The 18,038-nt window shown below is 37.1% G+C and overlaps 1 protein-coding gene across 2 annotated transcripts in view; it reads right to left on the reverse strand.

Moving 5' to 3' along the window:
- OLFM3 (olfactomedin 3) overlaps window positions 1-18,038 on the reverse strand; it is a 205,212-nt gene that overhangs the window by 32,700 nt on the left and 154,474 nt on the right. Inside the window, exons 1-2 of one of the 2 annotated variants that reach the window (XM_012654862.1) lie at window positions 11,312-11,550; window positions 233-379 (exon numbers count right to left, since the gene is read on the reverse strand). In XM_012654862.1, the coding sequence (XP_012510316.1) occupies window positions 233-379; window positions 11,312-11,443 (279 nt within the window). In that variant the 5' untranslated portion in view covers window positions 11,444-11,550. Of the gene's footprint in view, window positions 1-232; window positions 380-11,311; window positions 11,551-18,038 lie in introns of those variants that run through there. The other variant, XM_012654863.1, reaches the window with a different exon arrangement.

The raw sequence follows: 18,038 nt of genomic DNA on the forward strand, positions 1-18,038 counted from the left end.
AAAAAAAAAAAAAGAAGGCAAAATCGGGAAAAGTAAAAAAGTCATAGAAATAGGACAAAGGACAATATAGCTGGAAGCTTGAGATACTGCCTCTCAAGGAGCAGGCAAAAGCTTATTAGAGATGGGCACAAAATCAGAAGGGCCCTCTTCACCGTTACCTGCTCTACTATATTTCCTTTTCAAAGAATGGTCGATTTTGTAAAAATATACATAGGGGACACGGAACACTTACCTTCTCCAGAAGCTGACGAAGCTGCCTGCTTTTGGCATCCCTGGAACACAGGTTTTGTTCTGGAGCAACCACTGTGCAAATGCATCGCCCGTCAGGATCCTGTGCTGAGCTGTACACTTGCCAGCCTTCTTTGGGACTAATCTGAGTCTGAGAAAATCAACGGCAAACACACGAAACACAGACCCCATTACAGGATAAAGAGAATGTGGGTTTGTAGTATTTTAAACAAAACATATTTTTTGATAATTAAAGTTTATATTTTCATTCTTTAAAGTTAGGAGAGATTAAACAATTTATATAGGCAGCACCGCTTCATTCAGTTACACCTTCCTCATTGATGTCCAGAAGGAGATCCTTTTTCTTCTTTAGATGTCATATTCGTGTTTGTTGATCTCACATCACTTCCTAATGCTTTTTGTCATATTTTGACATTTTAATTCAACTTTAGAAGCATCTAAAAACCACATAATCACATATGACTAGTCTTTCTACATGAGATTTGCTAGCTGGTCCCTCTCAACAGGAAATGGCAATTACTAGCATATTCTTTTCTGATAATTTTTCATGTGTGACGTTATGAAGCAAATCCCTGTCTCAAGGAGGTTCCCATGTATTGGAGGCCCGATTACTAATAAAGTGAGAAAGATATCATTGATGATATGGGATAAAAATCATCAGATCAGCACTGGAGAGGATGCAGAGAGGAGCTCGAGTTTTTGGCAGCGTCTGCCAAGATGATCCTCCCAAATAACTTCTGTGCACTTCTCACCCTGCCTTCCTAGAAGCGGTGACAATGCCGCTCTGCTGCAGTCTGCCTCCATTTTGTGCTTCTAGATTTATCTCCTATACTGTCCAACAGGCACTTTCACTCTGGCCAAATTTGTCTGTGTGTGTCATGCCAGCATGCCGTGTTGATTCACATCTTGGTATTTCTCATTTGACTTCTGCTTGGAATACCTCTGTTGTAACCATCAATTTATTCAGCCTTTGTCATTTCTACCTGTTCTGCAAATTGTCTGTGCTACTCATCAGGCGTTTACTATGTATTATCTAGTATTGTTATTTGCCTTTCATATGTCTTTTTTCAACAATTTGCTTATATCCAGCTGTTAGATATATGGATGATTTCTAACTGCCCTATCAAATACATTCTATCAAGTACAAAGATAAGCACCCTTATGTTTTGTCTAATTATTTTAAAGAAAGAATGTTATAGACTTCCAAATAATGCACAAAAAGGAAACTTATTTTTATTACATGACCAGGGAAGACAGTTACCACGGCTATATTTGAAATTGTGTAAACTGGAAGTGTCTGAATTACAAACTTAATGCTTTCATCTTTCTAGTTTCTCTTAACCTTCTAGAAAAAATTTCTTACACTATATAAACAGAAGTTGTTGCGGATGGCACTTATTCCTCCAGCTGTTGGGAATATTGGTGGCTTTGTTCTTGGGTGAGTTTCTTTAGGGATTGCAATGGCTGCTGAATGCTGCCTCGCTCAAGTTCAGGCCCTGTTTCAGGGGACAACTCATTTCCATTGACGTGCTGATATAAGGGTGCAAAGAAGCCCTCTGACAAGGAGGAACTATTATTATTCCCATTTCACAGAAGAGAAAATTAGTTAACCTGCTTGAGAACATGCAACTTGTATACAAGGAAAGACACATGTATGATTTTAAATTTTCTAATAACCAGATTTTAAGAAACGAAAAGAAACAAGTGAAATTAATTTTAATAATATTGTATTTAGTGCAATTCATCCAAAATGTTACCATTTCCACATGTAATCAATATAAAAAATTATTCATCAGATACTTTACATTCTGAGCGATTTTTTTTTGGTACTAGATATTTGAAATTGAGTGTGTGTTTTACACTTCTGACGCATCTCAATTTGTACTTGCCACATCTCAAATACTCAGTAGCCACCTCTGGCTTCCTTTTTGCACAGTACAAATCTAGAGTCAGGTTCCTAATTCCTATACTATGACCGTATCAATAGAATGCTAACCATCCAGATAACTGTTTTTAAAGATGAATCATATGGATATTGAAAAAACTACCTGGCAAATGTTACACAGATAAACTATCCATGTAAAATCTGAATTTGTTTTTCCTATGGAAATATGAGATGATTAAATCAGTGGGCCTCTCTCTGGCTCTCTGCTGAGCTTACTTCTACAGCCAGGATCTGAATTCCTCAGCCTTCCTCTACCTTTCCTTCTATAATTTCCAGGGATTTAGCAGATCGGGAGGTAATTCTTGTATGATCAGGAGAAGAGGGAGATGAATTCAGAGTCTAGGAAAAAAGGTACAGTTTGAGTATCACTTATCCAAAATGTCTGGGACAAGAAGTGCTTCGGATGTTGGGCTTCCTTTTTCTTTTTTTTCCCCAGATTTTGGAATATTGCATATACATAATGAGATATCTTGGGGATGGGAACCAAGTCTAAACATGAAATTCATTTATGCTTCATATATACCTGATATATATAGCCTGAAGGTGATTTTGTAGAATATTTTTAATAATTTTGTGTGTGAAACAAAGTTTTGACTCTGTTTTAACTGTAACCCATCACATGAGGTCAGATGTGAAATTTTCTGCTTGTGGCATCAGGTCAGCACTCACAAAATTTCAGATTTTGAAGCATTTTAGATTTCAGATTTTTGGATTAGGAATGCTCAACCTTCATTTAATTAACAGGCTGGAGGGGCTAAGCCAAAGAAGGATGAGAGAAGGGCTGAGTGTCAGGAGCTGGGATGGGACTACGAATGGGTTGGTGAATGGAAGCCAGTAGAGAATTACTTTGCAGAATGCTCAGTGTTACTGGGCTGGTCTGTTTACCTATAGACCAGAGTGCTTTGCTAGGTTGGGAGCAAATTGTTAAAGGGACTGAACCTGGCCAACTTTTGTCTCCACAGATCTGTCATAGTCTGTGGGGTCTTCTGTCTCCAGAATTCACAGCAGAACAGACACAACCTCCTGTTTATCCTGTTTCAGGCCCAGCACACCACATACCGTCAACCAACACACGAGTCTTTTTCTTTTGAGGCTTTGATGATAATCACTACAAGGTGCTATCAGGTATTGCAACAACAATTGTGCATAAACACTGGGGAAGCTAAATATTATAAACCCAAGAAACTCATAAAGATATCATATCCATTGTCCTTGATCTATTATAAAAAGCGAATGCTGCCAGACCTACCTTTTGAGTTTCCCCTTTTATAATTCCTTTTTTAGAGTTCACATAAGTCTTTTAGGCTGCCTTTTATTTCTGGGAGTCAGACTCATTAACATTCCCCACACTCTTTCTTTCTAGCATTTATGCCTGAATATTCAGTTAGGATAGAAAGATGTACTTAGAATTATACATGATTAAAATCCGATAAGATCTTAAAGATTATTGGGTTATCCTTTTGCTGTTCTAGAAAAAAATGCAGGGACTACCCACAGAATGGAGATAGAAACAGCTTAGCAGAGTAGTTTCCATGATATAATTAAAGGTTTAAGCTGAGTATTACTATGTGATTAATATATCTGGACATAGGCCCTATGGTTTTAGCTAGGCTTCTCCTAACATTGGACACAAACCTCAAATATGTCAGAAAAATTAAACTTGTCACTAGAATAAATTTAGCTTTTGAATAAAGAACCAGGGGCCACCCAATTAAAATACTAAAATATTTTTACAGCAGTCCAAACACTGATTATGAAACCTGGCAGCATTAATATTGATGTGCACTTGCCAAGTGTTTGGCTAACTAGTGTGGAGCTTACCATGACGGGGCTAAGTGTCAGTTGCTCTCTAGAAGAGGAGAGTGGGAAAGGTGAATAGGGTTTAATGTTCTTTTAACATTCCCCCTGAAGTGTGAGGTTAATAAAAGCAAAGACTCCAGCCTTGTTTATACTTCCAACTGTCTTCTTGTAAGAATCATTGAAAAGAGTCACGACCTGCTCTACTACAGAGCTAGTTTGAATGATCTAAACTATAAAAAGTCACCTCTTTGACAAGAATAAAGGTAACTTGAAAGAGGTAAAACCTAATATAAAGGAAGAGTGCCTGACAGTCCCGTGGTTTTTGATTTAGACCTCTGTGTTGGGGTCAATAAAAAATGGAGGAAACTTTATGAGCATTTCTAGTATTCTCTTTTAGGGCACCCATGCTGGCATTGAAAAGAGGATCCAAATAAAACCAAGACCTCAGGTGGAAGGACATAGATGTTTTTTGAATTCCCATGAGAAAAGACCTGTTCCAATTTTAACTAATAAGAGCAATTATTCAGGTGTCAATGAAACTCATACAATAGTAATAGCAATAATTTATGGAGCTCCGTCTATTACTTGGTAGTTCATATGTGCTATTGTGTTTGAATATCAGAAATACTCCTGTGGTATTGTTACTTTTCCCAGTTTATAGATGAGTAAACTGAGACTTAGGGACACACAGGGAATAGTGAGTAGAACTGTGATTTGTACTCACACAGTCTTATTTCAGAGCCTGAAGTTTAACCACCACACTGCACCACCAATTATAATATTTTAAGACCCTGTCATACATGATGATAACCCTGATAGCATTTTCTGAGCTACCACGAAGCCTAGTACTTGGACCTGGAGTGTGTATATAGTTTCTTACTATCCAAAGTATTACTAATCACAGTGATTACTGACTCAGCTCTCTTTGAACCTTTGGTGTTAATGAGAAGAACTAAATGAAGTATTTAGCAGTTTTTAGTATTATAAAACTCATGAAATATTTAAGAATGTTCTAAATAGGAGAGTTAAAATGATAATTTTAACAATTGTATTTCAAGCCTGGGTTCTTTGCTTATAAGTTAATTACAAGGCTATGCTTTACAGATATAAAGTTTTCCTAAAAACTTCAGGGGCTTTGCACCAGAAAATAAGAATCCTGAGGCCTAAGAGTTAAAAGTAAAAATTAATCGGAACACCTTTCATTTCAATACGTGTGCTGCTTATAAAATCCTTTCTTTTGTATTAGTCTCACTTTTTTTTTTGAACCAATTACCCTTAGACAATATCTTACTTTATTTATGAAGAAATTGAAACTAAAAAAATTAAGCAATTTTTCCCAAGTCACATACCTAGTTAATGTCACATATGGGATTTATACTAGTTTTCCACAACTTTTAGCCCAGAACTCTTTATGCTCATTGTCTTCAGATAAATGTAGATAGATCATCTACATCCATTTAACAGTAACCATCAATAGTGCTTCAGAGGAGGCATAGCCCTCTGTAGTTAATGGGAGATGCACCCAGGCAGGCAGAGGGCCTTATCCAAACAGCATGGAGACAAGAAGCCATTGGCACCCCAGAGAAGCAGTTAGCAGTGAAGACTGAGCAGTACACAGCCAGATATTCTTGTGGAAGGCACTGCAGTCATTAATAAGGGCCTAGATGGAGGGGCAGGCAAAGGGAGAGAATTCTGATCTTATGAATAGAAGAAAATTACCCTGTTGAACATAGCTATGTATATGTATAATGCTGATTTTCTGGGTAGTTCATAAAAGTACTGACTGAGGCAAAAAGGAATCTAGCTACTGAAAGTGGCGTAAAGGTAGGGGATGTAAGCAGAAATAAATCTATTTATTAAAACCTATTTGATTTAGAATGGAGATACCTGAGTGAGGAAAACACCTTATAAATTTTCTGTCTGAGGATAGGCTTGGTCTCAAAGAGTGAAATATGGTTTAGCATGCTAATGGCTTCAGTTGCAGAGAGAAGAGAAATGTGAGGACAGTAATTAGAGAGATGTTGACAGACCACAATAAAAGAATCTGTGTTCTGGAGGATGTGTTAATAAAGATGTCACTGTGTAGCTGTTTTCTTGCTTTTACTTATAAGAATACTTGGGACTGAAATAAGAAATGCATATTCTTTGCTCAAGGAAACCACTGGGCTTTAAGAAAATACAACTATGAAAATAAAAAACAAATAACAAACTAAAGACCAAAGACATAATAAAATTTAGGTTGGTCACCTCTACTCATAACATTTGGAAAACACAACGACTTAGAGTTGGGAAGGACCTTAGAAGTCATAGTTAGTCCCATGTCTTTCCACTCAGTGAAACTCTATATATTCTCCTTGTGTTTCCATTGACCTCTGCGTGGAAGGGATTTCACTGCTTCGTAGGCAGCCCCTTCCATTGATTAAAGTGGAGGGGCATCATCTGAACTCCTCTCTTTGTAATTTCCCCCCCTTTGGCCCTACTTTTGCTTTAGGCACTTAAAAAAGAATAAATCTACTTCTTACTCATGTGACAATTCTTTTATAAAAAGGCAACATCATATTCTCTGTCATTCTCAAGATTTGCCATTCTGAATCAAACAACCCTATCAAAAAGTGGGCAAAGGACATGAAAAGAAAATTTTCCAAAGAAGATAGACTAATGGCCAACAAACATGTGAAAAAATGCTCAACATCTCTAATCAGTCAGGAAAATGCAAATCAAAACCACAATGAGATATCACTTATCTCCAGTGAAAATGGCCTCTATCAAAAAGTCCCAAAACAATAAGTGTTGGCATGGATGCGGAGAGATAAGAACACTCATACACTGCTGGTGGGACTGCAAACTAGTACAACCTCTGTGGAAGATAATATGGAGATATCTCAAAGAGCTGCAAGTAGAACTACCATTTGATCCAGCAATCCCATTACTAGGCATTACCCAAAGGAAAAAAAGACATTCTATAAAAAAGACATCTGCACTTGAATGTTTATAGCAGCACAATTCACAGTTGCAAAGATGTGGAAACAACCCAAATGCCCATCAATACATGAGTGGATTAACAAAATGTGGCATATGTATACCACAGAGTTCTACTCAGCCACAAAAAACAACAACGATATAGCATCTCTTGTATTCTGCTGGATAGAGCTGGAGCCCATTCTACTAAGTGAAGAATCATAAGAATGGAAAAACAAGCACCACATGTACTCACCATCATATTGGTATTAATTGATCAACACTTATGTGCACGTGTAGTAGTAAGATTCATTGGGTGTTGGGCAGATGGGAGGGGGGAGGAGGGAATGGGTATATACACACCTAAGGGGTGGGGTGTGCATCGTCTGGGGGATGAACATGCTTGAAGCTCTGACTCGGGTGGGGAAAAGGCAATATATGTAACCTAAATGTTTGTACCCCTGTAATATGCTGAAATAAAAAAAAATTAAAAAAAAAAAGATTTGCCATTCTGTTTTCTCACCCATTTCCCCTCCTTGATTTGTTCAGTTGCCCTATCACGAAAATGGACTTTTCCTAAAGATTTGGGGAAGAAAAAGTCATATACAAAAGAGTGAAGTTGAATATCTTCATCCAGAGCTAAAAACACATTGGTTAGTTGAGGATAAGAAACTTAGAGGTTATTGACAGTTCATTTCAGGATATTCTACTCATTTTACAGAACTTTAAATTGACTAACTCATCAAAGTAGTTATGTATGAGGAGAAGCCAGTCAGATGTTTTAAAATGTAGCAAACAAATGACTTATGCCCACAGGTCCCTTGGAGGCCTCTTCCCACCGCAGCAGTAGGGCTGACTATTTGAGAATAACTGGGGTTGCCCAATGTCCTCTGCTCTTTTTAATTGCTCTTTTCCAGGTTCTTGCCAGTGTGAAGTCCACAGCATGGGGGATTTCTCAGAAGCTCAGCCTCAAGGGGAAATTACTCTGCATGCTGAGAGAAGTGCCAAGGGGAGCCTGAGCCTTCTGAGAGCTGAGGCTTCCTCTCCTCACACTGGTTTCTCCAAAATCTGCCAGGCCCAGTGGATAGATTAGGAGGAAAAAAAAAAAAAAAGAAAACAGGGCCAACCAGGATAAAGGAATGTTTCAAGATTCTAAGAAAGACAAGAGCGAGCTCATTCCCCTAATAAGGAGCTGTACTTAACTACTTACTGATAAGAATATCCTGGAAATTTAAAAAATCTTTCAGGTTTTGAGATAGTCAAATGAACACTGCTTATTTCAGAGGCACTTCTTCCATAAATACATTTAATTGATTTTTAATGGCTTCAATCTTATCTTTCTTGTTTTTATTTTTCGTTTTTCAGGTCATTTGAAACTACCATTCTAAAGAAAGACTATGCTCATGTTTGCGTAAATCTGTATTTATTTGCCATCTGCATGTTCCATGAACACTCACAAGACAAATTTTGACACCTACGTGTGTGTGTGTGTGTGTGTGTGTATACACAATTGCAGGCTCATCCCACTCATACTGTTTAAAGTGAGAACATAGGGTAATAAAATCGAGAAGAGCTGGCTTACTACTTTATAGCTATACCCACCGGGCCAGTGAACATTAACTCTTTCATCTGAGGAAACAGTTTTGCTAGCCCTCTATGTGAAAGGAGCCGCAAGGGTCCCTTATGGAATTATTTAAGAGGGAACAGGAAGAATCCCCTATCCAGAAAAGCCTCCTTCACTACTTTGCCATAATACCTAAAATGCCAACAGAGGAGGATTTTTTCCTTCTTTATAAATGCAAAAACTTTGAAAATAGTTGTGGCCATTATATATAGTTCAGTTTATAGCTTTTCTCTGACTCTGTGAGGGCAGGGAGAGGAGGAAAGATACTTTAAAGAATGGGGGTGTTGGTGTACAGGAGGGAAAAAGAAGAATCCAGAGACAAGGGAAACAATCTGAACAGGGCAGAGAGGACCTGGTGGGACTCCAGGGGCCAGGAGGGGTGGGGACTAATGAAGGAGGTGGTGGATGGGGCTGGTGGGTTGTGGTCACTTGGCTTTGTAATTAACCAGCTGGAGGAAATCTGATTTTTAGCCACTCATACTTTCCAGGTCAGTCTTCCCACTTGCAGAATAAAGAGGGTGGAGTAGGTCAGTCATGTTTCTGACTAAACTCTTGAGAGCTTTAAGGTTTCTGTGGTGATACAGATATCTTGACTGAGGCAAGGGGCTGATTTGTGGGGAGGGAGCAGATGGTGGAGGCCCAGTATATGCCTCTCCCCACCATTTATGACTTGACCGATGGCCTGTTTTACATTCGATTTTCATTTCAAACTTTATTGAGAAAATATTTATTCAGCACATATGATACAAGGTTTAATTTGTCATAAAAAGAATTTCTACTGCTAAAAATAGCCTGAACATAGCTAGCTGGATGGATTGAGATCCTCTCCACCTTTCCAGCATTAATATTTTATGATCCTAATCTAAGAACTACAGATTCATTCATTCTTCACCATGGGAATCCTAAGGTATGAGTAATCATCTTGAATAATTAGGGAAATGTCATAGATATTGTAATTCTGTAAAGCATACGAAAAAAAAAAAAAAGCTTTTGCAACCTGCAACCTTTTTATTCCAGAGAATATCACTTACTGATTTGTTGTCCTTACCTATAGTGAAAACTTTCCTAAATTTTCTGGGTTTTTTTTCTCAAAGATGAGACATCAAAAGTAAGAATTGATACATGGACCTATAGCAATGCTTTATATTTTTCAATCAACAAATTATTAATCAGGAAGTAAAGAGAATTAATTCACTTTAAACTTACAAGATAACTAGAAATCCTAAAAGAACAATGCATAATTTTGGAAATTTGATTCTCCTCATTTAACAACAGTAGAAAATAACCAAACCAAATATAAACAAAAAATATGCATCCCAGAACAAAGGTACTAAGTTTGAAATATAACTCATTCATTAGTTACTTAGTTTAGATTCATTTTTCTCAGAGAGTTAATTCATCCACTGTGTTGTTGAAAACAATCGGGTACTTTGACATTGACAAAATTGGCCCAGTGAAAATTAAATAATGTAAATTTATTTGTTTTGTAATTGTTTATTGATGTCATGTGTTGCTTTCTTTATAACTACAAATCTCTTTTACATCCCTCCTGCCAGGCCACATCATGTGAAGAGAATCTCCTCACTAATGGAGGAGCTGAGGTACCATGAGTGACCCAAGGGAGATAAAAATGTAAAAACAGGTCAAAGTGTGCCTCACACATGCTCTGCTGGTGCCTCAAGCCCTGGGAAAATCTAGCAAATTATGTAATTAACTTGGCCAGACCACTCAGTTAATTACACATTGATTGTTAGATTATTATCACTAATAGCAAACAACTCTTGAAAATGGAGAGCTACTTCTTTTCATATCTAACTTTCTCTGGTCCACTGGAGTAAAATCCATATAAGAGTAAAAAACATAAAGGTAAAAACTCCCTAATTATTTTTGTACCTTTTATTTAATTGCAGGGGAATGATTTTTCCATGATATTCCTTTTATTTGAATTTGTAAATTTTTATTTGAAAAATCAATAATTTTCATTCTTTTTTTGAAATGTTCCAGCACATTGCTAACTGAACTTGGCTTCAAACTATCAGAAGAGAGTTGAATAGAATGTGTGGAGAATTAAAAAAGCCATTAATTTTAGGTTAATGAGGACTACATGGGATAGACTTATGATAGAGAGTCTTTATAAAATATTAAACAATATAGGAAGCTATTTTTATCAAATAAGCTTTCTATTGTTCATGTTCCTTAGCTTTCTTAAATGTCTTTTTGGTAGGCTTTAAATTGCTGAGAATTTTTTATTCATTTATGTTTAAAAGATGTTGGTTTCTCTGGCTGAATTCATTGAAAATAGTCACAGGCATTGCATTCCAAGTAAGAATCTGCTGTCATAAAACTAGATTTGATAGAATATACCTTGTAACTTATTCTGCAGAAAAAATTATGGTGATTTTACAGACATTAAAATAAATAAAATAATAAGAAACAAAATATATTTCTTCAAGAAGCCTTTTAAACCTCAAATTAATATAGATAAATTAAAGCTTTTCATCCTTAAGGATTTAATGAGTCTAGTATTCTCTTTCATAGCTAATTTCTTATGTAGTCTATTTTTCAGTGTAACTTTAAAGTGTTCATAAATAAATACCACACAGACATTACATCTTTGAAGCTGACCTGTAAATAAAAAAGCAAAACCTCAGCCTTTGCAATTTACAAAACAAAGCCCACTGGTTTAATGCACTTACTTCCCAAGATGGACAAACCCACAGGAGGAAGTAACTTACTAAGGTATCTGGCGTGGACAGCCTCGTGGTGGTGTTCAGTCCTACCAAGGATGGGAGAGTTTGGGACATCCAGTTTGAAATCATTGCCACGGTGCTAAGCACAGCGCCAAGCTTCAGCAGTGGAGGACTCATTGCTGTGGAGCTAATGAGTTTTCATAGTGACTGGTTAGGATCCCGGTGCTGGGCTGGCAGCGGGAGGCGCGACTGCAGCACGCCACATCTACAGCATGAAAAGAGATCAACTTCCCCAGCTCTAACCATCCAGGAAAGCTTACGGAACCTCCTTTCCTCACTCTCGTGGGAAGTGCCCTGCCCTTCCTGTTTGTCCCTTACCAGACACTTTGCTGGGTCATCAAATGAAATATTCTTGATGGAGCTCGGTTGGTAATTATCAGAGCAGAGGTTGGAGGGAGGGGGAAACACGAGCTTTCCCAGCTCCACTGTAGTCAGTTACCATCAACAGAGTCCATTTCCTCTGGGGTTTGCCTAAGTATAATCAGCTGCTCTTTATCCTTCATTAAAAAAGACACCTTTAAATGGAGGTCTGCCAAAGTGCACATTTCAAACACCAAACCTAGTATCTACAGACTTCTCTGGGCAAGGACAGAGTGCTTTTAGGAAAAGCATGAAAACAAAGTCTGCAAATAATTTCCAAGATGATCAGATATTGAGAGTAGGAGATAATTTTTTTCGACAGCAATCTAAAATTAGCATTATTGCTTTAAAAATACAGTCAAAGATTAATAACTACTGCCTGTGGCAAACATTACCTCTAGACACCTTATACTTGAACAGATAGAAAAAGCAGCTTTGGAGAAAATCTTCTGTTATAGAAATTTTACGTTTCCAGTTTTGCTTTTGAGAATGAAGGCTTTGCTTCGTAGGTGTTCAGTCACACAGGAAACTCACTTAACTCTATTTTTGCTTTGTGGGAATGATAGACTGATATTGAAAGTCTATATCTTGAGAGAATTAAAAAGGGCATAGGACTTGAACTCAGAAAATCTGGGGGTTTAGTCCTTGTTCTCCTCTAGTTAGCTGTGTGACTGGCCAGTGACTTAATATGCCTTGTCTCCAGCTTTTTCTATAATATACAGAGGTTGGATTCCAGGCTCTCCAAGGCCCCTCCAGCACTCAAATTCAATGATCTATTTATGAGAGCTCCATTACCAAATGTGGTATATAGAATCCAGGGCTTATGGGTAATTTTATTATGCCCTTTTTACAAGTACTACAAATTGCCCACCTCCAAATCTCAGGTCCCAAATGAAAGAAATCAGAGGACATTGCCTTGTACAATATTGTGTTTTAAAATAAAAATATAGACAGAAGACACAAAAGGAAATATAGCTGTATGAAAATAAATCAGCTATAAAAGGAAAAATATTGTTTTGATTCCTTAGGAGAACTCTGGAATTCTTGGTATATGGAATTTTCAGTTAAAGATACATACTTTTCTTAAGTAGTTTTGGCAGGAGAAGTAAAGACAATGTCTTTAATAAAACTGAAAAAAATACATATTTATAGTCTGTCTGTACTTTATTCTCAAAAACAATTTTAAACAGGGGTGGATGCTAAGAGACTTCTCTTCTTTGTATCTATTAGCTTGAAATCCAGGCTTTTTTTTTTCTTTGAAAATCCATCCACATGATTTCAGTTGACCCTTACTTTTTTACCCCAGTACCCAGAAAACCAAATATTATTACTGTTTTAGTCCTTTAAAAATCATGCTACATGAGAAACCAGTAAGGATAAAAGCACAATAGTTTATTCAGTAAACTTAGCAATAACAGAGCATTCATAGAAAGGATTGTGAAATTTTGCATTAGTATTATGCTACAATGTAGTAATGACAAAAAGCAAAGTGAATTTAAAAATCTAAATACTTGAAAAATACACCTGGAACCTTATCTGACTTTAATAAAGGAGGGGGGTGCCTCTTTGAGAGCTTAACTTCCAAAATTGAAAATTAAAATACATACAATTACTGGATAATTTAAGAAACAAGGTAGCAGATGGCAATTATACTTATTAATGAACTACCAGTCAACAAAATAATAGCATCTTTAGAAGAATATAAGATTGACTGTCAGGGGAAAACAACGCTCTTATTTGCAAATTAAAAAGAAAGGAAGAAATAAAGATAAAAATACAAAGGAAATGCTTCTTGCAATTTCCCAGAGTTGCAAATAAATTACTGCACTAAAGAACTGCAATAGGCTGGCGTGGTGGCTCACGCCTGTAATCCTAGCACTTTGGGAGGCTGAGGCGGGCGGATTGTTTGAGCTCAGGAGTTCAAGACCAGCCTGAGCAAGAGCAAGACCCCGTCTCTACTAAAAAATAGAAAGAAATTATCTGGACAACTAAAAATATATAGAAAAAATTAGCCGGGCATGGTGGCGCATGCCTGTAGGGGAGGCTGAGGCAGAAAGATTGCTTGAGCCCAGGAGTTTGAGGTTCCTGTGAGCTAGGCTGACGCAACGGGCACTCACTCTAGCCCGGGCAACAGAGTGAGACTGTCTCAAAGAAAGAAAAAAAAGAAGAACTGCAATAGAACAGTGGTGCAAGTTTATGATTTGGTGATGTTTATAAATACATAAGCTTAATGTGTTGTTTTTAGAACAAGTTTAAATGGCACACATTAAAGTGGAAAAGCTAAAATTATAATGATTATTAGTTGTGGGAAATAAAAATAACTATACTTTGCAAAGAGCTAAATAGTTTGTAGTATTCTTACAATCTATTGAAGTGATTTCCATTTTAAAAATTGAGTCCTAGTTTGCAAATAGGGGAAGGGATTGTTCTATATAGGAATAGCAGGCTGTGTTCAGGGCAAGAAACCCAGTGGCTGCAAAAGTTCCACAAGCATACTGTGAGTGGTAATGGAATTACCACTGGCAATTAGATGAGGCTGGAAATACTGGCTGCTAGCAGCTCAAGGGCTTCAGGGCCACTCAGAAGTGCTTGGACTTTATTTTGTATATAATTCAAGGGTTTAAAGCAAAGCAGTGAGGTCATCAGTTTATGTCGTGGATTATTACTTTGGCACTTTTATGATACAGAAAAGACAGAACAGGTTGCAGGGAGAACAAACGTTATCAGAGACAGGAAGGTGACATAGAGGTATGTTCTCATGGTTTGGGCAAGAGTTGATGAGGTCCTTAGTTAAGAAATTGGAAGTGGGATTAAAAACGATGGATTCCTAAAGGTTTGCAGGAGAATTGGCAGCCCTTCGTGACTGAATAGATGTGAGAGGTGAGACAGAGAAAGTTACTTGGGAGAATTTCCAGCTTTAGGGGGGTTTGGGTGATGAATGTCATTCATCAGGATAAGAAATACAGGTAGGAGCATAACTTTAGGGAGAAAAGAGAATTTACTGTCATGTACTTGATGTGAGTGGCCTATGGTAAAGAGGGTCACTGGATGATAATGTACCCACACCTGGAGTTCAGAAAAGAGTTACTTTCCCTAGGCCACAAAACCTTAATGGCCTGTAAAAATAATGTACATTCCTTATATGACAAAATCAGTTAACGTAGCACAACAGTCTTAAAACTAGCTTAATTTTATTTAGACTTTAATTCAAAATAATCTTTAGATTTAATTACCTATGCAGTCTTTTTAAAAAAATAACAAACATAAACAGTGAATATATTAGTAAATCTAGTAATCTCACAGAAATGTGACCTGACTACACACTTAGTTTTGTTTTAGAATCTCCTAGTGGATCAATAACTCTAAAATCTACAATTGTGTGCATTATTGCTCATAGAATGCTGGAAGCTATTGATAAATATATTTATTCATTAGATTTTTTATGGTAGCCTGTCTTTTTTGTTGCCCGGAGTATTTCATGATAGACTTATATAATAAATAATTAACAAGCAAATAAATATTAAGTGAGAAAGATTTATAGGTAATTGCATGTAATATTGACATGTTCTGTCATTAGAATTTTATTTTTTTCTTTTACTTTGTAGTGCAAAAGTTAAATGTTTCTTTAATGCTCCATATATGCTTCATACTTTGGGGACTGTTTGTGTTAGGTGTGTGTGTTTCTGGGGAACACAGCCTAGGCAGATTCGAAAAGTCAAATACAAGAAAAAACCTGATAGTCACATAAAACATGGTGAAAAAATAACCAGTTAATGAGGTAATTATGGCCTACAAGGTTTTTTTGGCAAAATGAGAATAAAGATTAAGATTGCTTGCTAACCAACAGAAAATTTAAGAAGAAATAGTTGATATGCATTTTATTTTTATGACTTAAAACACATTTTAAATTTGTGGATGGTTTCAGACGGAGAGGGAAATGGGTTATTAGATGTACATGTTAAGATGTAACTATAGGGGCTGGAGAAATTACTGAAGGAGGAGGAGAAGGAAAAGGAGAAGAAAAACGAGAAGAAAGGGAGGATAGCAATTGGGTAGAACCTCAAAAGATGAATTGTTTTGATTGGTTAAGGGAATAGATAAACCAGAGTGACCTCTAGAGAAAATGGTGGATTCTTGTCAGCAAGTTACATATGAAAAGTAGGAAGAGTAGCATAAAATAGAAGAAGGTGGGAGACTGAGTGCTTGTGTGGAAATCACTTTGGGAATGCTGGATACGACCAGGTAAATAAACAGCTCTCCAACTGCTATGGCACCTTTAAGGCAGTTTAGCGGGTAGTTCTCCAGGTTCTTCCACTTACTAGCAAGGTAATATTGACTAAGTTAGTCTCTCTGAGTCTCCGTTTACCATCTGTAAAATGGGAATAAAACTACCTATGTGGAATGGTTATTTAAAAGACTGAATGAGATCATATATTTGAAAGTGCCTATAGCACATCAAATGTTGAATCAATGGCAGGCCTATTTTTGGTAAGAAATGCCATGATTGGTGCAGACCAAAGAGTAGATTAGCTGAAGGAACAATTAGGTCCAGAAGAGGTGGAAAGTTTTGCCACTTTGCAAAAGGGTAGCTGGGTGGAGGTTACAGTATATGCTGCTTGCAATTCAGTCAAATTCTATCACTCATCATGGGTGAAGAGAATAATACAACTTTGCTGCATGACACCATCACTCTCGGGCTCTGGGGTTAAGAGTCCAACTCAAGGCAGAGTAAAGGGCCTGATTTTATATTTTTGCTTCCTCATTCACTGAGAAGTTGAAGCAATTATAAGAAGACTTCCATAAGGTCCCACTGCCATCTCTCCCTACTTCCTCACTTGTGCCCACATATTCTACCTTCTCTCCTGTTATCACAGATAAATTGACTATGTTTCTAGGTAAGACTGATCTCTCCTCTGTGCACTAGATCAGTACCTTTCAGATTATTTCACAGAAGAATCACTGACAAGCTTCATAAGACCAAGGTCCTTAGGTTGAACCAAAGAATCTTACTTAGCTCCAACATAGAACAAAATAATTTGCATTTCTAACAAGCTAACACCACTTTCTATCTCCATTTTAAGTACAAAACAACAAAACTTTCCTGATCCTCCTTCCTCTCTGATCATTCCCCTATTTCTCACCTTCTCGTTACAACATACTTTCTTGAAAAAATTCTTTATATTTACCATCTTCAATTTCTTTCTTCCTAATTAGCTGTTAGTCCACACTTCTCCCCTTCACCAACACCGCTTTTATCAAGGCTACCAATGATATCACACTGCTAAATCTAGCAGTCAATTCTCAGTACTCAACTTCTTTGACCTACAAGCGGCATTCATCAGTTTTACTTTCTCCTCCTTGACAAAATTTCTTCACTTGGCTTCCAGGATACCACACTCAGCTAGTTTTCCTCCAACTTTTTGACCTCTCTTTCTCAATCTCTTTTGCTGATTCTTCTTCATCTATATGCTAATGACTCCCAAATTCATTTCTTCCTGACAGACCTCTCCTATCAATTTAGACCTGCATATCCAATTATCTACTTGACATCTCCACTTCGATGTTTAATAGACATCTAAATTGAACATGTTAAAAAATGAGCTCCTGATATGCTTCCCCACCCACAGCAAAGAAAACAAAACAAAAACACACACACATGCAGCCAGCCATTCCTGTAATCTTCCCCATTTAAGTTAATTGGCAATTCCATGGTTAAGTTGCTCAGACCAAAAAGTTGGGTTTTAACTTTAAATTTCCCCCCACCACATCTCTTATCAGTTTCATCAGCAAGTCGTCTAGTCTCTACTTTCAAAATATATCCAGCATTAAACTGTTTTGCACCACCCTCATTGCCACCATGCTATATTCAAGTGACCATCATCTCTCATCTGGATGATTACAAAAGCCACCACTTAATTAATGACCTTTTACCACTTCAGTCCATGTTTAAGCCCCACCCAAAATGATCATGTAAAACATAAATCAAATTATGTTATTTCAATGCTCAGATTCTCATCTCACTCATGTAAAAGTCATTTAGCTTGCACTCTTCTACATAATCTGGCCACCTCCTCTTATCTCTCTGATCTCATTTCTTCCAACTCTCCCCTTTGTTCATTCCACTGGAGCCACTCTGGCCTCCTGGCCGTTCCTCAGAGATGCAAATAATCTACCTCAAGGCCTTTGCACTTGCTCTTCTCTAGTGGAATCCCAATTTCCTAAATATCTTCTCACTTTTTTTTTTTTAAATTCGAATATCATCTTCTCATAAAGTCTTTGATGACCACATCGCCTAAGATTTCTATTCGTCTCATCTGGTTGCTTCGTCTTGTCTTTTGCTGTTTTACTTTTT

This window comes from Propithecus coquereli, unplaced genomic scaffold, assembly GCF_000956105.1.
Source record: "Propithecus coquereli isolate 6110/MARCELLA unplaced genomic scaffold, Pcoq_1.0 Scaffold45, whole genome shotgun sequence".
Classification (NCBI taxonomy): domain Eukaryota; kingdom Metazoa; phylum Chordata; class Mammalia; order Primates; family Indriidae; genus Propithecus; species Propithecus coquereli.